Below are 26,743 nucleotides of genomic sequence, written 5' to 3' on the forward strand. Positions count from 1 at the left end.
GATTATTAAAAATGTAGAGTTTAATATATATATTTCTTTCTGACATTCTGATAAGGATTGCAGGTAGGCTTCACAGTACATACTGTGTTCCACTTGATATGCTAAGCAGAGGAAGGGGTGGGACGGGTGGGCTTGACAAGCAGCAGGTTTTTTTTGTACATTAGTAGTGAAAGCAGAAGGAGGCAGTACATCCACAGACAACGTCTACTCCTCCACCGTATTGCTCTGAAACCCACAAAGGACCATTTGTCTTAACGATCCACATTCTCTAGAGTCCATCTACAGGCTTAGAGTTTATTCATGGTCCTTCTTACAATCCATAAAGAAAATTGTGATCGACAGAAAACATGGATTATCAAAACACTATCTAAGCGCATGCATGAAACACATTTTCACATTTTACTTTTTTTTTTTTTGCTTTTCTTTCACGCCACCCTCTCACCCATGCACGCACGCACACACACGCACACACACAAAATAATGCAAACAAACTGGGCTTTACTTTTTCAACATACTTGATGATGAGGTGAGTTAGGAAATATAGGCCAACTTAAGTTAAATGATAAACCTATGCAACTTTGTTGCAACCGATGGATATGCACTTGAAATCTGCTGTTACTTTACTGTCGTAATTCTTTTAAACAATTATGATTTGTGTTATGGGGAAGGGTACAGATTTTTTCCCTTGTTTGGCGACATAATAATTACACCTATATATGCATGCTTTTAAGTGGCTCCAAGTTCCAGTAATGATTCACAAAAACGTTACATTTATGCTGCTCGGTACTGGTAACAATACATGCCATAAGGCCCTAATCAACCTTCTGTCCAATGCTAACTCTTACTTGTCCTGTTAGGTATTACAAAATCAGGTAGCCTGCTATATGAGATCTGAGTCAGTCACATTCAGAAACAAACCTGCCTCCTTGTATAAATGTATGGATCCAGCACAGAAAATTAAATCCTCTAGCACACATTAATTATGTCTATAGTTCCAAAATAACAACCGGTGTGAGGGCACTTGCAATTGTCATACAATTACCACAACTATCAATATAATCAACATCACTAAAATCTTCATAAACAAAGTCCATTGAGAACACACACTGAGGCATACAGTTGATTACTTCTGGAGTGAGAATAATCTATAATTAATTTTGGCAGAGATTAATTCACACATAAAATAATAATAATTATAATCAAAAAGGCTTTCAAATGAAATTAATGGCTTATTTCTGCAGGTTCGGGAAAGGTGACTTTGACCACTTTTTGGACTCTCGTGGATGAGTAAACACTGTAATTGCACTTTAACTGACAACGTTATTGTACTCGGAATATTTGAAGGAAATTATACTACCACTGCAGCATCTGTTACATGATAAATTTGTATCATTAATTGTCTGAAAATAACAGCAAAGGGCAATTATTTCAAATTTAAACGTGCGCCAATTTTACTACTAACAACAGCAGTTTAGGGGATAAATGTGTCCTCATTATGAATTCATTAGATGGCCCATGCAAACAAATCACTGAGTCGAACAAAAAAGAAGAGAAGATGGCATCTGTGTGCAACTCCTTCGGCCTTTAGCATGCCTGAAGTCAAAGCTTAAGAGGAAGAATTAGAAAGACCACATTTGATTTTTTTTTCTTTAAGCAGAAAAAAACATTCTGCATTTCTGCTGCAGCATCATAGTTACCTGGTGTTAAAGTGAAAAAATTATGACTCTACAGTAAACCTGTTCATTGTGTGTCGGGACAAAAATAACATCAAATTTTTAATCATTACATTTTCTACACAATAAATATCAGCACATATATCATTATTATATATTCAAGATATGCATTTTACATATAGTTTTCCTCTCAGCTTATATACATCAGTTTATGTACAGTCTTTGTATTTACACAAGGGGTCAAAGGTCACTGAACCTGAAGCACTTGAAACAAAGTTAAAAGAGAAAGACATACGAACCTAAAGGCAGTGTAGTCATCCATCCGTTATCACTCACTGTTACAGCACTGGGGTGGGAACTAAAGTTACTTTTCGGTGTGAACAACAACAGTAACACTCGCACAAAATAAAGCACTGCCATTCTCCGGCTCTTGGTAAGAAGCAGGTCGATCGATATTGGCTTGTCATGCAAACACGTCGTGGTGCTTTCTAAATAAATAATGGATGCAAGAAGTACAAAAACTTGAATCATAATAACATTCTTCTCTTACTGTGCTGGTATAAAGTGAGTTAAAGTGAGTTCACCTAAAGGTAAATTTCAGACAGAGCACTGTAGCTGTACTTGCGACAGAAGAGGGGAATTTAAAATGGGGAGTGGCACTAAGAAAAACAACGTTAAATGTTACTCTGGCATGCAAAGCCTGTCTCTGGGGCTCCGCATATTCCTAATGTGCACAAAGCTTGAATACCCTGTGAGCAATAAAATCAGACTACGCTCTCGCTCCGTGTTTCCGTTTCACCCTGAGGATGGGCTTTGCTCCAAACCATGTCAGGCTCTGAGTTTCCCTAACCAAATATTGTACAACTTGCAAATATCATATTGCAATTTGATTGCATGTTCTAATAAGGCAAAAAGAAACTTGAAAACACAGAAATACAGACCACTGCATTAAACGACAAAGCAAAGCTATAAAAAGAAATTAGAAAAAAAAATCTTTTTAATGCAATACTCATCTAAATTCCAGTCTTTCCTCCTAAAGGCAACTGTTCCTCCACTATGGCATTTTGGTGTGTTTTTTTTTTCTTTTTTCTTTTGGTAGTTGTAGTCACACTAATTTACTAGCAAGCAGTTGGAAAAGTTCAGTTTGTTTGCAGCCTGTAGCAGATGTGAGGGAGGGTTCATTTTCTGGTTGGCAATGGTGCGGCCAGTGTTTTTCCATCGGGCCTTGGCGGAGACAGTTAAAGAGTATGTACAGCCATAGGGGTTCTGGAAATGATGCCTATGGGTGATAGGTCATAGAGTGGTGCTCTGGGGCTCCTCCTCAGGCACACCATCCCCCTCTGGATCTGTCACTGCCATGGACCTCCTGCAGGGGGCACCGCTGAACTCATCGATGAGGCTGTCCAGATTGACATTGATGGAAGGGATTTCATAATTGAAGATATCTAATGGTGAGGATGGGAAAGGTGAGTATGGTGAGCAGAATAGTGTGGATGGTGATAATGAGCACCGGGAAAAGGAAGAGGAGGAGGAGAGGGCAATATGACAATGAAAATGGAGTGTAAAAATGAAAGAGAGCAGAAATAATATTAATTGTTTTGAGTCTGAACTCATGGTAAGTGGCATATGATCGAAGGAATCAGTAGATTACGTGTGCTTCACATTTTACAGTGTGGTGCTGATTATGTCAATAAACTTGGTAGAGGCTAGTGTAGCGAGTCGCTGCCTTTTGTGTCTTTTGAGACAGGAAGAACAGATATTCTGTCAGATAAAATACAATAACAAGTCAAAATGACTGCACAGTGACAAATTACATGTTTACAACAGTGGACAGATAAACATCAAGGAGGCAACAGGATGTGTGTGGAACTCTCTGGAAAGAAAATGGCACCAAGACACCAAGTGGGCTTAAAGTAAGAATGGAGATCTCTAGAGGACTGAAATTAGTATTTGCTGTGAATATAGATACTCTTACGTGCTGCTCCATTTAATGGAAGCGGCAGATCCAAACAGAGACGGATGGGTACTCCTGTGTCGGAATGAGATGGAGTGTGGCAGTGTAGTAAGAGGAAGCAGAGGTTATAAAAAGCGATGAACCTGCCAAAGGAGGAGTGGGGGTTACCTGTGACCCCCCTGATACGAGTGGCAGGGGCGTTGGAGATGTCTGCCAGCATAGGGCTGGGAATGGGGAACAAAAGGAAAGGGGCTTTAAGATGAAACCGTTGTAAGCAATGGCATCTGCAATGTGAGCGCAGTGTGATGCACTCTGGGAAGTCCTTAAGCCGTGCATTATTGGTTGAAGACAGTGCAAGGAAAGTACAGCCAACCTGCTAAAAAAGGACGGGGATTATGATTGGGCATTACAGGGTAGGTATGTTTGAGGCAGGCTGCAGGAGACCCCAGAGGCATCCACGGTACGAGGCCAGGCAGTGAGATGGAGTATATGGGGCGGGGGCGGTCTGGCTTACCCTAAAAGTCCCCCTCACACTTAGCCCACACTGAATCCCTGGCCTCACACAGCTGCAAAGTACACAATAGTAGCAGGGGGAACAAGAGAATGATAAATATAACAAAGTGACAAAATCACTGGTGTATATATATTGACAGAGCACCTCAGTTTGAGAACATCATATTGTAGCTTTATCGTTGGGTTTGTCTGGCTAGGTTTCCACTCCTGCTACCCAGTAAGAGATGCTAGACTGGTGTGAACTGTGTAAGCCTCTGACCTACCTCTGCCAAGTGGGGGTCTGGGTAACACAGATAAACAGAGAGCACATGATGAATCTAATGGCAACTTTCATACAAGCAGGACGAGCTATGCTTCTCTGATGTTTCCACACATTACCCAGAAACATCATCACATAACACAAGCAATGAATACATTGTTCAAGAGATTTCCTTACTACAGTAGCACAAGAAATGCTAATATTTACATTTTCTTATCATTCTCAGGCATCTGTGTCTAAAAGGCAACTTGTATTCATTCGGACATTTGTTTGGGAGCAGTCAGTAAAGGGGACAGGTTTGTCTACAGTGACAGGTTCTACAGAGTCCTACACTCGTCCACCGTCTCCATTGGACAGAGCCACAGCGAGTCTGAGAGAGGGCCGCTGCAGCCCCACCTGTGGGGGTGGCGGTGGGGGTGTTGTTGCCAAGGGTTGATGTTTACCTGTAGACATGCTCTCCCCAGGAGACAGTCCATCCAGGAGGCCCTGCTCCATGGGCTGAGGGACTGGGGCCACAGGTGGGCCAGTTAGCCCCGGAGGGGCTATGGGTGGCTGAGGAGGGGGCAGGCTGGGTCTCTGCCTGGGCTTAGGGGCAGGCCGCGACTTGGTGAGTGTCCCCGTCAGGGAAGGCGGGGACGAAAGAGAGTGGGGTGTACCCAGTGGGGTCTGCCCAGGGGAGGACGGTGGTACTTGACCTGGAGGACATGCCAGTCCATAAGGGGAAGGGGTGCTAGGAGGTGTAGGGGACAGGCTGACTGGTGACGGCTGACCTGTGGACTGGTCAGACATCCCTCCAGACTGGCCGTATGGGACCTTAGGAGGCACGGGAGCCAACTTCTTGGAACCTGTTAACACACCATAGTCATATTAAAGTTACCTGTGGAAATACGAATAAGACATGTTTAAAACTTCAATGTCAATGTCAATGAAAGCACATATTACTGAGGCCCTGACCTTTGCGCAGGGTGTGTGGACTGTGCTCTGTGGAGTGGGGAGACTGGCTGCTGCTTTGAGGGCTACTGCTGGGGGGTACTGTTGGACCTGCGACCTGGATGGCTTTGTGTCCAATTACAGGGGAAAGCTCTTTACTCTTCAATGAACTGAAAAGGATGGATATATATTATTATGTGAACATATAAACATATAAACAGTGTTTTGGACTCATCGCAGTCTACATTTACAGTCACTACACCATCATCACCATCATATACATGGCTGCTTCCACTGTTAATAACATTTTTCTAATCTCAAGGAAAGCAGTTCAAAATCTCAACACCTGTTTGTTATTTTTTTAATAGATTTACAAAAAGTTGGTGCACAATATTCTGTATGGATGCAGATGCTTTCAATCCCCCTGCAACAAAAGCTACTTCTGGGTGTTTCCTTATTCACAAGGGGTTGCCACAGCAGGTAGCTCTACATATTTGATTGGGCAGATTTTTACAGCAGATGCCCTTCCTGATGCATCCCTGGAGGATTTCTGTCTCCCTCTTAAAAGGAATCATGGCTCTGTTGCTTGGCAAATGTGTAAACCACTACACTATAGAAAAGAATAAGACAAACACTTCAAAAAATAATTGAGCAATACCAGTATATTGACTATATATGTGCTAAGAAACTCAATTACTGGGATGTGACATTCATTTTCACGAGTGATTAACAAACAGAAAAATTCCACCTGGGCTTGCAGAACGTTTGCCAGATTTAGTAAACAACAGGGTGTGAATACGGATTGAATGTGTCTTTGGACAGTGACAATACACTCAAAATAGATGAGAGACACTTCATGCAACTAGATATGACTGACAAAGTATTAACTGAGTACATAAATGAACCGAAGTCGAGTGACTCTAAATAAACTGCATGAACAACAATAACAAATAATTGCTTAAAAACGGTTTAGAAACTTTGTTTTACATGACCCATTTGAATACCCCCCCACCCCCTCCACCATCACCACCACAAGTAAGAAAAAAACAGACAAACAAACAAAAAATAACACACTTATAGAAGTGCCATTTAAAGTTGCCATCTAATTAAATGGTATTCGTTTTAGTTGTACATCTTCAGCAGACTTCCGAACCACAGGTCATCAGCTTTCCAAATCACAGGAAAAGTGTTAAAAAAACAAGTTCTGACCACAGACAGAGATTTGGTGTAATGATTCACACCGTCCTGTTTGGTAGTAGCACCAAAGACTTCTGACTCAAGAAACTATCAGAGGCAAAACTGTAAAACTCAGCACTTTGGGTCCAGCTGGAGGTACTGCACTGTTAGGGTTCCTATTTTGCTAATCTCATAAATCCTTAAAATTCTTCAAAAAAAACGAAGAGGTTTTTCATGTACTGTGTGCTGGTTAGTAGAAAAACTGCAGCAGACTTGACAATAAATACATTTCTATTCTAGTTCGAAGCCATTCCTTGTGTATTTATCATCTACTCAATAACAGCAACAAACTGAGCGCTATATAAGCCAGTAACATCCTTGGTTGCTAGGCAACCCAGCTGACAGGCATCCTGAGACAACCTGTGTGTTACAGAATCTCAGCTATGCAATTTGATGGGAGAGGTAATAAAAAAAGAAAAAAAGAAAAAATATGAGCCAGCGAGCTAAAGGAGAAATACAGCTGCCACTCTGTGATGCATCCATAGTGGCCAGGCGTGTGTTGTATTTACCTAGTCAGCCTGGGGGGTCCTCTCTCTCTGGCACAGGGGCAGGCAGCCCACGGCGGGGGCGGGGGCACGGATGAAGGGAGGCTAGGGGGGTTGCCAAGGCTCTGGTCATGACGGGTTAGTACCAAGGGGGTTTTGACGTAGAGGGGCAAAGCATTAGTGTCTTGTGGGGGGGCATGCGACATGTCACCAGGCGGGCTGTGTTTGGGGAAGTGAAGACAGCTAGGTTTGGGGTTCGAATTGATGTCAAGTGACGAGGAGGAGGAGGAAGAAGAGGAGGAAGGGGGAGGAACAGGGGGAGTGAAGCCAGACCAGCGCATTGGGGGTGGGGGTGAGCCAGGCGGCTGGGACTCTGGACCTGGTGCCACAGGGCGAGCGCAGGGCGGGGGTTTGGGATAGAAGTGGTGGGGGGCAGTGTGGCACATAGAAGTGGGGTAAGGGGGGGGTGGACGGTCCTCCCCTGGGGGCGGGTGGGCATGAGAGGTGTCCGGCCGATTGAGCGACACGTTGTCTGAGCTGTAGATATTAAGAGAATAGACAGCACAAAAGAAACAGCTCTATTGACTGAACAGGGAAACGCACTGGAGCGATATAGGATAAGCTGTTTGGATGATTAAGGTGTGTTAGTGTGTTAGTCAGTTCGAAGCCGAAACCAGTTGGCAAAAAAAAGTGCTGCATCTTGCGGTGGGCAGTGGGTACACAGTCAGCTTATTGCAAATACAAAGACAAGCACAAAGAAATAGCAAAGAAAATTAAGTTTCATTGTGAAAGAAAAAATGATACAGTGTGTAGGACTCCCTCTGTGATCACCTTGTGTCTGCACACTGCATAGAGCTGTGAGGATCCTTCTCTGGAACCAAAGTGCTGGTCTGCAGCTTTCAGTAATACCAAGTTGAGTTGATGACTGAAACTCTCCTCACTGCTGGATATGGAAGCCCTACCCGCCTTAATCCTATATGACTTGTTTGTATCGCAGGTCCTGCAGTCAGCCCAGGGCAGTGTGAAACAGACACAAAACCCTTTCAAAGGCTGAAAGAGCCACAGGAAATGGGGGTGGGGGGGAGAAAGACAGCCAAGCCAGAAGCCATAATATTTCTTGTCTGCCACATAGGCAGAGCCAGTGACCATGAGGTGATTACTCATGTGTTTAATTGTGATAATGATACCAAAGAAATTGTGAAATCAGTCTGCGTGTCAACAGAAAAATAACTAATTCACGACCAAAGCTGAGAAAGCCAAGCCACAACAATGGGATATTGGATAGATTAGCATGCACGCAACAACTAGCAGGTTGAAGCTTTGCGTCACGTAGATAAACAAAACTTGTTTATACAGTATTAGGACTAAAATCCTTCAGATTTGAAAAGAAATGGGCCTTTTTTTTGGCAAATTTTACCCACAGTGACCTGACAAATGGACACAAGGACAACTCTAAGAATGTGTGATGTCTGAAAACAAATTCAGAACAGAATGCGACATGAACATGTTGAGGGAGATACTCCAAAAAAAAGATGGAAGCATTGCATATGAATGGAAGCATGGTTAACACGGCCAAGAACCAGTGCAAGATGATGGTAATGATGGTGATGACAATAAAAACGAACACGGGTGGATGCATGGAGAAGCGAGGGCCAGGGTCTCCACGGTGACTTACCAAACCCTTTCTCCAAGTGGAGGTGTGGCAGACGGAGAGATGGCAAGCTCTCCGGGCTGCTCGGGGATGAGTGTGTCTGCAGGGGAGCCGGGGCCTTGCATGCCTGGAGGAGTGGAGGAAGCCTTACGCGCCAGGGTGGATGAACCCTTACGAGACACCCAGGAGGTATCCATAACCCTGACGCCCATACTGGAGACAAAAACATGTACAGACTCATGTGTGACATCAGCAAAACTCATGTGAGGCAAGTGGGGATAGTAAGGAAAGAAGTCGTGGGAAGAAGGAATGATACAATACCTTTGTATCTTCCTAATGCTGCGTTAGTAAGGGAGAAGAGAGGCAAAAGTGACATGAGGTCATAAGTAATGCAGACAAGGGTCACAAAATGTTTAATATTTGATATGAAGCAATGATTATGGCAGGGAGATGAGTAGAGGGAACAGTAAAGGGATTCAGAGAGAAAGTCAGGTCATAAAACCAGTATGTGCTAATCTGCTGAATGCCATTTAGAGGGTTATTTCTTCCAATTAAACCTTTATAGTCTAAGAAAAGCTCAGGCTTCTCCCCCACATTGAATAGTTGCTTAAACAAATTTAGATTGATGCCTTTAGTGTTACATCCTTTGTGTTCACTTGATTGGGGTGTTTTGTTCAAGGTGTTGGTTCTAATTTCTCCAGTGATATTCCACCGTCTCAGTGAATGAGTCATGCCAGGTGACGTGCAATCCAGACTGTGAACGAGGAGTTGGGTGTGGGAGGATGGGATTGGAGAAATATTTCCTCTTGAAGAAAAAAACCTAGCAGCTCTCCATCAGAAACCTGTTGCCATAGAGACCATGCCATTCAAACTTATTCAGCCCTACGTATTTAAATGAGGGCAGTTTTCAGGCTTCTCTTGATGAATCCTGATAATTAAAGATACACCTGTATATATTACGGTGAGATAAGATATTTAACAAGAAACTGATTTCTGTGCTGCTTATGAAGGCTTCTGACTCATCCGAATGAAAACTTTAGATCGGAGGATCTTAATGTGCAAACGCTGCTCTCCTCAAATATAAGAATTCAGTATCTGTTGCCTGAGAAGAGGCGTGGGTGGAAAGAGAGAGACTGAAGGAGAGTGAGAGGTGGGTAGCAGAAGTGAGCACTTGGCATCATACCCATCTTTCTTGTAAAACTCCAGCATCATGTTGTCAGTGGCGACACTCAGTGGGCGTCGGCTCTGATCGTGCTGCTGCTTGCGATCGGATTGGTCCATGTCTGGTGAGGGCATAGAGCTGTAGTTGGAGTTGTGGTTGGTGTGGATCGGGCTTCCATAGCTGCCTGTCAAGTTGAACTCAATCTCTGAGGCAGAAGCAGACACACCATCAGCATGTAGTCTATTATACTTACAGTAATGTTTAGAATTGTGTGCGTTTTGAGTGCACACAATTACTCCAAAAAAACCCACAGTTAGTATGAAGAACTGAAATAACTATAATAAAATTAAGATTAAGCTATGCAACAAATACAGTACTAAAATGACATTTTAATGCTTTTTTAGCATATGAAAGTCTACAGAGAACATCCAATCAATAACAGTTAATCTTCAATTTAAGTCACATGCTGCAACATCAGCATTGCACTGTGCTGTGAATCAATGTATAATAGTAGTTGATACACCAACCAGGTGCTGCTGTTCAAATCCACAAAAATGAAAAAAAAAAAGATGTATACATTTAAATATCACCAGAGTGAGTTTCTTGCAGTCCCTTCAACATACAGAAATATGAAACATCAGTGGTTCTTTTATTTCTGAAGCGTGACAAAAAACAGGCATTACCTTTGTTAAGGGTCCATAGTGTCTTGTCCATTGTTAAGTATGTTTATGTATGTTTTTTATTGGGTTAGTCAGTTTGCTGTATTGCTGTATGGTGTTTGTTTGTATCATTATTGTCTTGTATTATCAGGCTGGGGAGAATAGCCATGCAACCATATGATTTTTGAGATGTTTGCATGATTATGACATGCAAAACTATGTCCATTTGAATAAAGCTAAACACTTTTTTGTTCTGGGCAATGTTTTTATCATCTCAAATCCCCTAATTGTTACTTACAATGATATAATTTAAACAAGAAAACAGATAAGATGCCCAGCGCAGTTACAATTTTACATACATAGTGTGTAATCCCCACCTCCAGGGAAGAACCAGTCAGCATGCTGAATGATTGGCTCGATGATGCCAACAATCTGTAGGGACACGGTCGTCATCATCTCTGTCATGTTCCTGGATAGAGCAGACAAGTGAGCTATAGCAGAGTCACTCAATCGTTGGTTTAAATCCAAAGAATAAAATTATTAGTTGCTTTAAGAATACATACGGTTCATTGTGTGTCCAGAGCAAGTTTGGTCCAAGGACAATAGCCATGTTACCAGGAGTCATCTTGTTAGCATCCTGATACTCACTCAGCTTGGCTAAGAATTTGATCAAATATCTGTAGGATTGGATAAAATTAACTGTGCATTTTAAAAGTATAACCCACTGTTTTTGGTTAGATGTGACATGTCTGCTTGTACCATTTACTGATTATAAAGTAAAAAAAAAAATAATAGCAGCAATATTAGACGTGCCACCTGCAGGCAGTAAATAAGACTGTAAAACAGCATGAGTTATTGCCTGCAGGAGGTACAACTACGAGTACTGCAAAGACATTACAGTAATTTTCTTGTCAGTGATTCTTGTACTTCTAAAGTTGCTGATCCTGCTGTTAATATTATTTCCTGTAGGTGGCACAAGTTGAGTAGATATTTGAAAGGATTTCACCCGGATTTTCACTTGGATGTGGTCCAGTTTTGTTTCTACATACTTTCCCGGTTTTTGATCTCCTAATGTCTTGTTTATGATAGTAAGGCTACACTGAAACATGTGCAATCCTGCAAATCAATGGGCAGAAAATCAGGGAAAGAAACTGACCTGAAATTGTTTAAGTTGTCTGTGGGGAGTTTTTCACATGTTGCCATCAACGCCTGTAGTCTCTTGTCAATGTCTTGAATGCTGAGGAAATATAAAGTTATTACGGTTTACTGTTGCTCTACTTCTTTATAAATGTCATCATTTTTCTTTTTGACAGTTAGGGGCCCTGTACTAACACGCTGAACTGGTTTCTATTTTTAATCACTGCCAATGGCACAATTTGAGAAAATACTCTTAAGAGTACAGCAACTCACTTGGAGGCTTGAATCCATTCATCATAAAGTTCAGTGGTCATCAGTGGATCTGGGAGCTCACGAAGGTATGATTTCAGGGCCCCTGTGGGATTAAAAAAACAAGGACAGCGTAAAAACTGGTCAGCTCTTTGAAAGAAGTGGAGGGTTGTTTTCTCTCTACTGGCCCATGCTCCATATCTCTACTCCCCTCTAGCAGGCCCTCATAGCTAGTGCATCTGCCAAAGTCAGACAGCTCAACACAGATTTCATGCTAATCTGTGAAATGAACAGCAATATCTGAAGAGAAAGCTCTTGGGAAGAAGACATTTTCCAAAGAACCACATTTGCAAAGTGCATTATGTCCAAAAAAAGACTGCAAACACTTCAGCTTTTTACAAATGAACTTTTGATCATGGAGTGAAAATAATTGGCTGTTTACAATTTAGCCTCTAACAATTACAGAGAGTTGGGATTGTTGTTATGGAAATGTGCTTTGAACAATGCATTTATGTGGGCGTAGATCACCTGCGATGGCGTGTGGATCGGAGGAGTACTCCTGCACATCAAGAACTCCACAGTCCAGGGACGCTTTCAGCTTCTTCAGCTTGGAGGCTGATGGAGCCACTCTAAAGAGGCCCTACAGCCCCCACACAGGAAACACGTGATGTGTAATTATCATATCTAACACATCTGAGCAGGAACACAACGCAGATTTTGAATATTTCCATTAAATGTTAATTATGGACAAGTGATTCATGTATATGTGCGTTTCTTCTACCTCCTCTTGCATGCCGCACTCTAGCAACATGGTGACACAGGCTTCGATGGGGAAGGCAATCTCTCTCCCACTTATAGTCAGGTGTTCCTCCAGGGACTTGCCATACGACGGCTTCTCCACCCACGCCTCTGCAATACCAAACAGTGCCCAGAATCACACGTGGATAAAAACAACCCTATGCATCATGTCTTTTGTCTAGCAATTGTAAATTAACCATTAATTAAATATCAAGGTGCATAACTGTTCCTTAATTATGTTGTTATGTAACATGCCAGGCCTATTAGTGTATTCTTTACTGATCATCTTGGTATTCCTTCGGGTACAGAAATGGAGCAGATCTCAACACAAACACACACACATAGCTCTTGACACAATGCATGACTCACCTTGGTGAGCTTTAATCTGGGGTAGGACACTATGAAGAATCTCTAATGACTTCCTGTGATATTCTGCCTGCGTTTCTATCAGCTACAGAGGAGAGCAGGGGGAAATAAAATATAAGATAATGCACCAAACAATTATGATTTTAAAGTCATCTTCAGTGTTTACTACAGCTTGTGCTTAAACGCAAAAAAAATCTGATTCTTATCAGCCGCAACGTTAAAATGTCCGGCAGGTTAAGACAGCAACACTCATCGTCTTATTCATTCATTCACTGACACGTAGTACTCATCGCTGCGCACCAACCACACCCACCAATTCAGGCAATGACATGCCCTGAAGGCAGTGGCTTCAACCAGTAGGGCAATGCTCACCGCCAAATAACAAACCCGCTCGGACATGGTTTTAATCAACACAACAAAGACACCAAGGCGTTGACCTAACCGAGCCTCTTAGAATCCTAATCTGGATATGCCAGAGAAGGCCTGATCACAAAGGAGCCAAAATATCAAGTTTTAATGCCACATGTCCTGTCCATACCCCAACAGGTTAGAAGTGACAACATGAGTGGGACCTACATGATATGAAGCAGTTGTGTAGCTCCCATATTTAATGTTGTTGGTGTAAATGAACTCTTACACCAAAAGACAAAAAACAAAACAATTTGCCAATTTGATGACATATTTGACTTACCGTCTGGAAGTAGTTTGCATAGTCTATTTCTTTGGCCATGAAATTGTACATATCTGCTGACAACTGATCCTGAAAAAGAAAAATCGTCTTAAGGAAATAATCTCACTAACATCATAGATAGAACTTTAATATCATTCCATGACTGTGGCCCATTTGTGTCTGATTCATGTGCAAGTGTTATAAATCAAAGAGGAGGGCAAAAGTAGCTGGATGAAGGCATGATATACACGTAGCTCTGATCGTTGACTCACTCTGCAAATTTCCATCCGATTGGCTGTCTCCTCCATCTCCTCTCTTAGGGACTCAGACTTGGCACCGGGCTGCAGAGTGCTGGGGTGACTGGATGACTTGGATGACTGTTGATATCTGTGGGTAAATGAGGCAGTCGCCCCTGCTTTAGACATTCCAAGTTTTTATTTTAGCAATACACTAACCACAGCAGGTTTTAGCCTCACTGTTTGAACACTGTTCACCTTGTTCGTGCTGAGTCCATGTCCAGGACAAGTTTAGCTAAGTGCTTCCTCTGTTTCTGGATATTAGGAATGTCCACCTGAAAAAAAAATCCAAGGAGTTAATATGAAAACAGTCAACTCATTATACTTTGTTTCTGCTAATAGCAATGGAAATAAAAACACCAAAATGCAACTTTTAACTGGTACATTAAAATAACACTATCTGCTCACCTCCGCAAGGACATAAAGAGGCTCCACCACATCTCTCTCTATCTGGTACTCAAACTGAATGAGTTCCTGGGCGAGCTTCTCCTCTGTCTCCCCACAGAGCTTCAGCATTTTTCTGTTGGTAAAAGCCAAGCACAAAGTCATAAGCAATCAAATACAATTAAACACAAGGATAATAAGGACAGAGAAGAATTCAGCTGCCAAATCTGTAATTAAAGATGACTCTGTGTGTGTGTGAGTTAAGCACAGGCGTATTAGTAGTCACTAACCCCAGGAGAGAGTCTTCCCCCAACACTGCAGCCCCTTCTTCCATGCATTGTGCCAGGATGGTAAGCGGTAATTTTTTCTGACGGTACATAGAAAAAATGTTACACGCACTTCTGTAAACTTCAACAGTTGCCAGCAGGACTGACGCCCGTACTCACAGAAGGTGACTTTACAGATCTCTTCTCCATATCAGTCCCCTGCTGACCCTGCAGGCAGGCATTCAGTTTTTTGTGAGTGCTGTGTGACACCTGCTTGACCAGATCTAGGCGTTTCTCCACCTGGGAAAGCACACACAGAGCAGGTGAATGTGCTTACATGCACACATGTGTCCTCACAGATGCAACATAACTGTCAGCTCTAACGCAGCATCATGAATCAGCACCTGCTCTCTCTTCACGGTACATACTGACAGTAAACCTGTGATATTTTAAAAAAGGATTGAAAAAAGGCAAGCTTTCTTGCCATTTCTTCAATTAGTCTTCAGGAATAGTTCTCTGGGCTTCTTGAAGGACATTTAGAGCTCTTCTTTGAATTTTGGCTGGTTCTGTTCTGTGTCAAAATAATAAAAGGGCAGCCCTCAGCCCTGACCGATTGGGCATGATGGGAGGAAAACAAAGAAGCAAAAAAAGAAATCCTCTGAAAATGGTCATGTTTGAGGATTTGACTGAAAATAATTGAAAAAGCAGCCAATGTCCAAAGAAAAAATACAAATAAAAAACACTTTGGAAAGCTGGCAGAACTGTGACTCAAGTGCACTTTAAAAAAAGTACAGAATATATAGCAATTAAAGTACATTGTTCCCAATGTACCATGTGGTGATTTTGACGGACATTATTTTTGATGTTTAATAATCATTATCAATTTATTACAGACTACTAATAATTCACTGCTGTTCACAGGTGCACATATATACACATCTGACATCACAGCTCCCATACACATCTACAGCTCACCTGTAGAAGGTCTTCGCTCAACACCTCTGTTTTTTCTGCTCTGTAAAGATAAAAAAACAAACAAACATATATATTAATACGTTTTCTTTCGTATTCTTAAATCCACAAAAACATGATTGCATGTGGCAATTTTATCAGTATGTAGGGAAAGATATGGGAATCAATTCTAGACCAATAAAACATTACTGCAAGATAGCAGAAATTCTTGGAAAATGTTCATTCATCATCTTTCCTATGCAGAGCTTATTAAATTTCATATATTAAACACTGCATTCAAGAAAGAGAAGCAAACTTTCTCACTGGGAAACTAACCCATGGTTTAAAGTATTCGGCTTCTCTCTTCCTTGTATTATTTTATGTTATTTTTTGTTTTCTGATGAAAACAAATGAAAGGAATTATTGCCCAATGCGCACAAAGAATTACGAAGCTTTGGTATGCTCTTCATTGGGTAGGCGGCATCTTGGTGCTTCCATATACACACAGAACAGCTGCCACAATCACACAGTTTCTGATTCACACAGGAGAAATAACATCAGACATGCTACCTTTTTAAGTTCTTGATGACATGCCAGTTTGGTTTTGAATAATTTAACACATTTTACAATTCTTGCGTGTCTTTCTCAAAATGCTGTGGGTATAGAAGGCTCATTTACCAATGTGGCAATGCTCCAAAATTTATGGGCCGCATGCACACCTGCCTCTTTGGTGTAAGTGGGTGAGTTTGTGTAAGAATGCAAGTGTCTCTTTAAGTTATCATCTTCAACAATGCATAACAACAGCACATTAAAGCCGCCGATTCAAATGTGTTAATTCCCACTGCATCACATCCTACTAAAAATCCAGCAGATGGGGATTGAGCCAAAGACTGAAGGAAAGGGCTGCAGAGCAGATGAAGCAGATAAAGCTACTCATCCGGAGAAGTGAAAGAGCCATTAGTTCAGAAAAGAGCAAACCACTGGATTTTACAAATACATGGTGTCAGCTCAGTTCAATCAGCTTTCATTTTATGACTTTAGTCAGCAAGGACATTTTCCATATAGCTTAACATGCCGTTTATGATCCTATAAGAAAAGACAGAATAGCCACTTGTCTCCTAAGAACAATTTTATTGTACATTTTCTTTTTTGTGGTAAACTATTACAGAATCTGACACCAACCAAACTTTAATGCATGCAATATATAAACAATATATAAGGAATACCTAATGTGGAGGTTAACATATGCTTTCTGCCAAGAAACAGGGATCGGGCAGACCATCTGACCTCCTAAAATGAGGCATTTTGAGATCCCCAGCAGAACACAGTTACTTGGGACTTCCCTTCCTGTACACACAGCCTCTTCCTGTGATTGTGCCCAGACTATGCCCATGCCAACCGCAAATAATGAATCTGAATTTATCTTGGCAAAGCAAATTATATAAAGGACCTTGGTTTGTGCAATAATTGTCACGAGCCAGGGGAAATAATTCAGAAGCATATTACCAAAATGCTGTTTTCATGTATGTTATCAAACAGGCAACATAACAGCTCTCTAAAACTGTTGCTAAAAAGAGGCAAAGTATGAAATGACTAAAAAGTGTCTAATGTTGACACACAGTTGTTTACACATTACCAATAACAGAAAGCTGAACTATTGAGACATTAGCATCTCCAGCCTCAGAGAAAAAAAAAAGTGAGCATGGAGCCATGGGAACTGGGTCAAATCATGTACCAGTGGATCTAATCACAGCCAGCCTCTCGGAAAACTGCTCTACTCAATGAGCTAGGAGGCAAAATACAGGAAATGTGTGTGTGCATGTCTAAGAGAGAGCGACAGAAAGATAGCAAAGCAAGAGATTTCTGGCGTGATTTATAAGGATAACTGCGATCGCAGATTGCAGATTACATGACAAAGGGAGGACAAAAATAACCCAAGCAGCACACTAAAGTTTGGCACCGTTCTGCTGAACACTCCACCAGACAAAAAAACTCTGAAATGCCATGGTTTATGAAACAACCTCCCATGCAAGACTGTATTATGTACTGAAAGTAGGTAGTTGCTCTGCATTGTCACTGCCACTGTCTATTGCAGGCTGATCAGCTGACTGGATTTGTTGTTTAAAAGGAGGCAATAACAATTTAAATCATAGACATCTAGCATCCTCAAGGACCGCAAGCGGTGTGGCTATTATGACCTAGACATCAAACAGATTGGAGTCTATCTTCAAAGGCAGCGCTGTCTTGTTCTATGAGTTTGTTTGTTTTCAGAGAGTGGCATTTCCTCTTAGGAAAGCAGCATCGCACATAATCTTGCTGCGAAGATGCAGAGAAAAAGCAGCATTGTCGAGGCATGAAAACTGGGGGGTACTGAAGTTTCTTGGCCCTACCGAACCTGATGTAAGTCTAGCTTCAGGGACAGCTTAGAGGTGAGGAGAGATGTTCTTCTCAGCAAATATCGTGCAAAGTGAGACCTGGGAGGAAAATAAAGACGTGGGAGAGTTGGCAACCTCGCAGGTGGTATGCTCATGGAGGGAAAGGGAGACGTTGCCAGGTTTATGCCAACCATCTGCCACTATGCAGGCATTCCTTTACCTGGAACTGGTGATGACTCAATACAAACACGTGCACAGTCATCTAAAAATATGCAGGTTAATGAAGTAATGTTCAAATTGCAGACATTTATTACAGTCTTGCATGCAAAATGTAACACTGGTGAAAAGGACTTCAAATCGGAGCAATGCAAACATGAACGATCCCAGAGAGCGGAGGAAGATAAATGAGTTGACACAATATTTGCGCAAGATGATCAGCTGCCAGAATGACAAACTTTTTCTACATCTGGGAGGAACATTAGCAAAGAGCTGAGATGAAAAAAAGTCTAGGTAAGGTCTGTTTAGGACATATTTGTAAGGTTTCAGAGATTATAATTCGTTGTATTTCTGTTAAGTTGCAGTTAAAATGTTAGCTTGCATCTATATATTTTTATCTCAAGCTGTGTCAATGTTGGACAGCTGCATCGTTAGCCCCCCAGCACTGAGCATGGTTTATGAAAGCATAAATAATCCATGCTGACATAATCAAAATGCGAATAAAGAAGCAGCCGCTGTCTAGAACATATTGCATTGGTAGCGAGCCAATTGCTGGCTGTTGCTGACTTTCAGTTTGTCTGAGATTCAGCAGGACAAAAAGGAAAAAAAAAGGTCATTATCTGGTTTGCTCACACTGCTAGCATGGCTAACAAAGGCCCCTACTCTGAGGCCTGGAAGAGCTACACTGGATGCTAGGTCTTGTACTGCTAGGGGAGGGTAGTGGAGCAGAATGGTGGCCCTGGGCCTCAGCGGGGCATTGCACACCCTGGAGCGCTGGCATGAGATCCACAGTCAGTTATATACATACACACAAGCAATGACACACACAAAAACCCACAATGGTGTTTATGCTTGAGATGCTCCGTGAATATTTCTCCACTGATTGCTTTTTGTTTTCTCTAGACCTGCATCGTGCATCTAAAGGCCCAGTTGGTTTCTACCCAAACGATGAGGCGGGGCAGGCGATGGGATACGGGGTTACTAAAACAGAAAAACCCACTTACTGTAGTTGTCCACTAAACTAGGTCACAGTTCTGTCAGGTATGCAACTGTGAGCACATACATGCACACAGGCATGCACATATACACACACACATGCGTCCAGAGAAGGAGTGAATGAAAGAGAGAGTGAGAGCCTGCAGTGTTCAGTAGCCTAATGTTTCACTGGAAACACAAGCACTGAGTTATCTCTAATAACTTTATTCATGGTGCGCTGAATAATTTCGACAAAAAGGCGCGCAACAATGTGGCTTAACTGTGTTTTTACACTTGTCATCTTCCGAAAGACACACACAGACACACACACACACACACACACACACACACACACACACACACACACACACACACACACACAGCACCTAAATGACTTCAAATGCAAGCAAACAATAAACTACGACAAAGCAGCAAAGGTCAAAACAATCCTTTACTTAGAAATGAAACCTTTTTTTTGCCACCTTTTTTGTTAAAGCTATAAATTTCTTCACCATTTTGGGAAATGTAACATGTGCGCTGGCAGAGTCAAACGAATGTGATGAAACAGCTAATACTAAATGAGCGTTTCTAGGCAACCAAAGCAAAGGAACGACTATATTTGCTGTGCACAAAAAAAAAGGAGCTGGAGAATGATTAAACAGCAAAGGGGAAAAAGCAAAGGGGAAAAAGAGGTAAATAAAACAGGAAGTTGTTATTAGTAGATCAGTGCTTCCTGTTCTGAGCCTATTGACATTCTTGAATGGACGGAAGTGAGCATGCTTAAAGGGAGTCACCCGTCTCGTTTTTCTTTTTAACAATGCCAAGCTTGTCCAGTTCATTTATAGCAGTTTAGTACTAAGAATTATATACCAGAGAACTTTATGTACAGTGGTATCATCATAAATTTAGCCTTTAGTGATTCATTCTCTGCATCCCTGTTGGAGATGATATCATGAGCAACAGCCTGGGTCAACCCTAATACTTTGACATGTCACGTCAAAATATTGATGCAGCAATGCTATTCTACTGCTTTCTCTTGCAATCCAGTTATTGAGTCGCTGTTAAACAGTTAAACAGCTTCCCTGACATTTTGACTTGCTATTTTACGGGTTTTTGTGGGGGGAGGCCTCTCAGATAAATGAGGGTAATGCGAATGGAAACTTAAATGAAGAAGAAGATATTCACAAGAGGAAAATGGTGGATGGTGGTGGAAAGCGAATCAGATCTCTAATTAGCTCAACTGACACATTACTGGAATGAACAATAATGACATTACACACACACACACACACACGCTCACACTGACATTAAAGCGCAGTGAATAAATACACAATCCCTATTTCTTTTTTTTTCTTTTATTTATTTATTTATTTATTTTTACCAATTTAGGGCAAATTACTTCAGTTACACAGATCTCATTATGTATCAGAGAAGATTGTCTTGTGATATATTGCAGAATTTCTGTGACACCATTATTATCATGTGAGTTCTTCTATTTGCCACCCTGCTGTGTACATGATCACTTGTACAGGAGCCAGGTCAATAGGGACAAAACGAAAATAAAACTCCACAGGAGAATCTGGATCTGATGGGATTAATCAATCTCCTTCAAAATGTTGCAAGTTTTGTTGTTTGTTCTTTAAAAAAAAAACAAAAAAAAATAAAAAATCAGTACCGAGTTTTTTAGTTGATCTTTAGTACAGGGGCTCTTTAAGAGGTTAGTCTTTTGAATGAATCAACACGAGTGACATGGAGAGGGAGAAACAGCGCTTCTCTCTGATATTACATCATCTCTCTTTTGATGGCCAAAATGGCCCCTTGACAAAGGCTCTTTATCTCTACCATACCCTGTAGTATGCTGTCTCTGAAAGGCACTGATGGGGATATGGGAGGGTTACACTTATTTAGCAACGGCTCTCGCATGATCTAGCGCACACATAATGATTCACTTCTGACTGTTGATGGCTTCATAATAATTCATAACACCACAATGTCGTTCCATGTTCAGCTAGAAATGATTACAAAAAAGACAATAACAGCAGTGAATCAGATTGTGAATGCAACTTGCTCCAAGATTTCTATGGTTCCAACCCAGAGAATCAAGGCTAAGAGGAGGAACAGAGAGCTGAGAGGTGGGGGACGCTGCATTTTCATGCAACAAGTTACCTGTCAGCGACCATATGCCCTTTTAGAGCCTGGCACACATTCTCACCAAGAGGTGTGAATGTGTTAATCTTGCACTGAATTTAAAAACAAGCACAGACACCTACTTCTTATTCTAACAGTAATTTGTTTTCAGTGTTAATATGGTCAGCTACATATTAGTGCTCAATGCTGTTTCTGCCCCTTCCTCTCTCTACTTTATACAGTGCAGTGAGAAAGTATTTGCTTCATTGCTTATTTATTTTGTGCATATTTGTCACACTTAGATGTTTTAGATAATCAAACAAATTTCAATAGTAGAAAAACCCAACATAACTCAAGTAAATACAAAATGCATTGTTTTATATGATGATTTCATTTATTAAGGAAAAAACGACAACAACTTATCCATACCTACCTGATCCTGTGTAAAACAATAATATGAGCCCTAATCATAATAACTTGTTGCACCACTCTTGGCAGCAAGAACTGCAATCACGCGTTTCTAATAACTGGCAATGAGTCTTTCACATCACTGTGGAGGAATGATGGCCCACTCTTCTTTGCAGAATTGTTTTAACTCAGCCACATTGGAGGGATTTTAAGCGTGGACAGCTTGTTTAAGCTTATATCTCAACCTAATATTAGTACTAAACTTCGATTAGGTCACTCAAAAACCTTTCAAATGTGGACTTCCTGGTGTGTTTTAGATTGTCCTGCTACATAAGCCGAGTGTGCTTGAGCTTCAGGGTATGAACTAATGACCAGACATTTAACTTCAGGATATTCTGGTCGACAGCAGAATTCATGGTTCCATCAATTACATCAAGTCGACCATTTCCTAAAGCAGCAAAGCAGCCCCAGAGCATCACACTGTTTGACCACCACCATGTTTGACTGTTGATATGATGTTATTTTTTATGAAATTCTGTGTTAGTGTTACACCAGATATAACGGGACTGAAACCTTCAAAAAATGTGGACATTTTCCACATCCACAATCTGTAAATCGGCCACCTGCGTGCTTAACAATAATTCATTCGCTTACTGCGTCAGAAAAGAGATAGAAACCGAGTAAGAGACAATGCATGAAAGAGAAAACAGCCCACAAATGACTGCCATTTTCAGATAATTGCATTGTGGATTGGTGAGCTAGAAGGCACAAGTAAGAAGAATGCATCTATCATAGAGGTATTTGCGAACACCACAAAGGTGGCAGAAGCAGAGTGCAAAGATGGAATGTGGGTGTGTTAGGGAATGAGATAGTCCTGGGGTTTTTTTTTGTATCTATATGTAAATGTTACTGTGCAGGAAATCATATTCTTACAGTCTTGAATCATAGAATCTTTTTAACAGTCTGTCCTAGACCTACATAGGACAGTGAGTTGGGAATAGAGAAATAGGTCAAGAGAAATGAAGGGTGGGAGCTGGATGAACCAATATAATCTTTTGCTTGCTTCCTGTAAGGACACCAAAAAATTAGAATGTCTTTTTTTAGACAAATGCAAACACTAAAGTACAGGAGAGTTTTCACGGAGACTAAAATCTCAATTAAAGGTTAATGTCCAAAAATAATATTTATAATACAGGTCTCTCCTGCTGTACCAAAACACATTTCTGTTAGCACTAAAGTATGCATGGCTGCACACCCTTTTGCTCCACAGAGGTAATTGGTCAAGCTGGTGATCACATGACATGGGTCTCACCCAGGCAAGCTGCAGCAGAAGCAGAAGCAGCAGCAGCAGCCGCCTTGGAGAGCCAGAGGGATGCTGACACAGCACACCTGAACACCAACCCCCAGCTAAAAGAAGACCTTCATTATAGACTTGCCATTACAAATGCCAATACAAGACAAAAAGACGAGCAGATATAGTAAAAAACAGTTATTAAAAAGATATGAGTTATGAGTCTATTCTTAATAAAGAAACCTACAATAAATAAACTAAAGCATAATTTTATTATTAAATCTTGTTTCTAAATGATAAAATGTAACTCTACATATTCTTAGTAACAGGACCTGTCACTGGTATTATCAAATCTAAAGAGAGCACTGAGTTTCAGGGGGACCAAAGGCCATACCCACAGAGAAACCCTGCTCCAGTCTGAGGATGGTTAAAGCTTGAGTCAGCAGAACAGTTAATATGAAGCCTGTTTTCACTGTTTTGGCACTTTATTCTTTCCTATAGGAGCCCTGCATTACTCACAGGACAAAACCAGCGGAATTAAAAGACAGCTCAGGGGTAAAGCTAAATCAAGTCCATTTTACTTAATGCACTATATAATAGTATATCTTCTGCAAGAGCAGTGTGCAAGGAAGAGCAGCAAAATGACATTGGCATGATAAGACTGTTTCTTGTATAAATGCTTGTAAAAGTCCAATAAATCTGCACATTTGTGATATGTACACATTTTTCCCACTGTCCGACACTAACACTCTAAGGCATGTAGGTGCAGAACACCTGGATCCACACATAGTGTATGCATACAGCATACGTGTTTACTTTATTGGTGGTAATATCAAGAAACATTTATGTTACGCAGTTTAATCTAAATAAGAGCTGTTTAAATTTAGCTCTCCAAATGAACCATGCTTCAGCACCTCTATACACCTCTTAAAATCCTTCAAATTATAAGTGGTGGAGAAATACAGACATAGTTACTGAATGGAGACACCTGCTCTTTTCTAGCGAAAGAAACCTCAAAACAAACAAAACATGATCGTCAAACCAGCATGATCGGGTCATTAGTTGCTAGATTTGGTTTTTCCAGATAGATAGTGATCTATCTCCATTGGCATAGCCAGTGTTTGACACTGTTCAAGGTCACCACAGGGTCAGATCCATTACTTCTTGATCCAAAGATCAAATCTCTGACTATGGTTTGAGAGTGGCAGTTCTTGTTATGGACCACTGTTATTATTAAGAGCCCAGCAGGGCTGTCCGGGGAGAGTTATGTTCCTCATTATCACTGTGGTACAAACAGACCAACTTAGACAGCCCCAGAAATGAGCTAATTTTCTACTTACACTAGCACCACTTGGACCATCTGCATTAAATAAGCTGTATATGTGCACGTACACATGCATAAAAGGAAAAGTGCCATATCTTCTGTGGCCATCTGAAGTCCTCCAACCTGCTTGCCCACACACATATCCAGAATCACACCCACACACACAAACACTCTAATGAGTCACTAGAAGAAATGATGATAAAAAAGACTGAGGCTAGAAAAAGCAGTATGACCTATGGGGAAAACAAAAATGATAGCACCAACACAGCCTGCAATGTGTGCCCCTCCGCATAATAATAATAATAATAATAATGACCCACACCTCCTGGTCCTAATCCCTCCCCTCCCACCCCCCTGCTGGGCAGAGAACACCTTCTGGCCCAGCGCTGCTTGACAAGCTGCTTTCCCTGAACACAGAGGGTGGGGGAAGACTGATAAGCCCACTGGATCGGTGTAAAATGTCACCGGATTTCAGAACCATTCAGAAGCAGAGCAAGAACATGAAAAGATTGGACGGTGAGGACAGAGGTGGAAATCTGTCTTCAGAAACCCCTAATTTAGTTTTAGCACGTTCAGTGGAATGGAAAACCGTCCATTTAAACTGACACATATCATTCCAGAAGCGCATCAGGGAGGCGTGATCACGACCTTCAGGAATTCACGGAGTGGATAACTCACGCCTAAGAGGTGCTTCCCTCCTCACAGCTGATATCACTGCGTAATAAAAACATTGCGCCTTTTTCTCATTTTCCCCTCACGTCGCAGCCCACACTGCATCCGTCTGCATCACGTTTACCTATCGACAGGTTCGGTGACAGGAGTCTATTTTAATCACGACATAACTTGGCAATGCCATATTTGTCAAACTCCACCGATGATACTCTGTCATAAAAATTGGGTCGTCACTATTTGATGGTCCATGTCGCTGTGATTTTCTATATTTAACATATTTCCGTGGGCAGGTTGGAGCTACTGTGGCAATGCGCCTACACGCTGCCTATGCGGTAGCCTATTCCAGTTGGTATTACGCATAGAACACTTAGGGCGTTTTGAACATGAGGTATACAATATACTTCAGTAAATAAGCAAAAAGCGCAAAAAGGGGAAAAAAGGGGCAAATTAAAGAATGAAAGTCTGTTTGCATTCATCCGATTCGCATCCTTCTGGGGCCATGCAGGGGGGTTCTCCTCTCTTTGACTTGGCCAGTCGCGACAATAGCGCACGGAAACGGTTTCCTTACCTTCCCACCGTTTGGTTGGCGAGCTGTCGCATCCGATTGAATTGCTTCTTCATCTTGTATTTTCTCTGTTAGCACCTACGAGGGGAAATATTCCGCATTACTTCTCACAATACATATCTCCATCCTCCACAGAGGTGCAGCACAAATTCCAATCTCCCATTCCCCCCCTTTCCCTCATCGCAAGCTGCCAGCGCCGAAGAAGTATTCCACGATTACATATTTTCAATTGATAGATATATGTATATTTTTTGCACATCTATATTTGCTCCATTGCCTGCGCAGGGATGCTGGACCAGTCCACCGCGCGTACACACAGGCAGGGAGCGACAGCAGTGACAAGTAGCGGCTGCGCAGCAATGCAGTGTGGGAAATGTAGTGTATCTATGGCTGACTCTTGAATAAAGACTCTATTCTTGCCGGTTCCTGTGAGCTATTAGGCTTAAACGGATCAAATGTGTATTCATTTTTGCATTTTTGTATTTATTTCTTATGTGTGTGTGTGTGTGTGTGTGTGTGTGTGTGTGTGTGTGTGTGTGTGTGTGTGTGTGTGTGTTTCTGTAGATATCAGTGGTTGCCTATACTGGTCCACTGAAAGCGTGAAGGGAAGCCCAGTTAATTACTGATTGATTGGTTGATTGATTGAGAAAATTTTACTATTCATTTGTATTTTTATTTTTACCCTTATGGCAAATTAAGCTGCTACAGGAGTTTCAATAAGGAAACGTGCACTCAAACCTCCACTAATAGCTCAATTACTGTAAGTCAGCCTTGGCCACAACCCCATCTAATGTCCATTATGTGCCAATACATTGCCAATTCACCCTTTTGTTGCATTTGCACAACATCCCCATCTAGTGTCATTTGTTTGCCAGTGCAATGTAACTACATGGCACATGTAGTATTAAGTTATAATATTAAGGGGGAAAAGTTAATTATTACGTGAAAAATACGAAACTTTGACTGAAGTTCTTGTGCTCATAATGTAATTTTTAATGACACTAAGAATAACACACATATTTCTGAAATATATTTTCTGTCCTATAACTGGTTGGAGTGCAGAACTGAAAATATCAACTATGAAGGGGTCTTTCTATTTGTCTCCTTTGTGAAAGTTAAAAGTAAGGGCATAGGCTTTGTTGCATCTGTGT

At 41.4% G+C, this 26,743-nt stretch overlaps 1 protein-coding gene across 5 annotated transcripts; it reads right to left on the reverse strand.

Annotated features, from left to right (window-relative positions):
- On the reverse strand, positions 1-25,923 carry arhgap44a (Rho GTPase activating protein 44a). Of its 5 annotated transcripts, XM_026164787.2 has the most exons (23): positions 25,596-25,923; positions 15,664-15,703; positions 14,869-14,988; positions 14,713-14,789; positions 14,447-14,558; positions 14,237-14,313; positions 14,015-14,129; positions 13,764-13,832; positions 13,076-13,157; positions 12,690-12,817; positions 12,437-12,548; positions 11,933-12,014; positions 11,679-11,759; positions 11,086-11,199; positions 10,900-10,991; positions 9,885-10,068; positions 9,023-9,040; positions 8,726-8,914; positions 7,075-7,587; positions 5,354-5,499; positions 4,843-5,244; positions 4,142-4,193; positions 2,979-3,118 (listed from the first exon to the last, which is right to left on the reverse strand). In XM_026164787.2, the coding sequence occupies exons 1-22, from the start codon at positions 25,646-25,648 to the stop codon at positions 4,186-4,188; spliced, it is 2,814 nt and encodes a 937-aa protein (XP_026020572.1). In that variant the 5' UTR covers positions 25,649-25,923; the 3' UTR covers positions 2,979-3,118; positions 4,142-4,185. The 5 variants fall into 5 exon arrangements, with proteins under 5 accessions (XP_026020573.1, XP_026020569.1, XP_026020570.1 ...); XM_026164788.2 differs by lacking the exon at positions 4,142-4,193 and having other exon boundaries at positions 1-3,118; positions 5,170-5,244; XM_026164784.2 differs by lacking the exon at positions 4,142-4,193 and having other exon boundaries at positions 1-3,118; positions 25,596-25,921.
- Between the last annotated feature and the right edge of the window lie 820 nt (positions 25,924-26,743).

Source organism: Astatotilapia calliptera, chromosome 4 (assembly GCF_964374335.1).
Source record: "Astatotilapia calliptera chromosome 4, fAstCal68.1, whole genome shotgun sequence".
Taxonomy (NCBI): domain Eukaryota; kingdom Metazoa; phylum Chordata; class Actinopteri; order Cichliformes; family Cichlidae; genus Astatotilapia; species Astatotilapia calliptera.

Bases quoted from the DNA above. Each gene is read 5' to 3' on its own strand.
- arhgap44a (XM_026164784.2), bottom strand. From the start codon at position 25,648: ATGAAGAAGCAATTCAATCGGATGCGACAGCTCGCCAACCAAACGGTG. The intron at 7,588-8,725 runs GTAAGTCACCGT...TAATATCTACAG, and splicing joins CCACTTGGAGAAAGGGTTTG to CTCAGACAACGTGTCGCTCA. The intron at 5,245-5,353 runs GTCAGGGCCTCA...GTGTGTTAACAG, and splicing joins TCCACACACCCTGCGCAAAG to GTTCCAAGAAGTTGGCTCCC.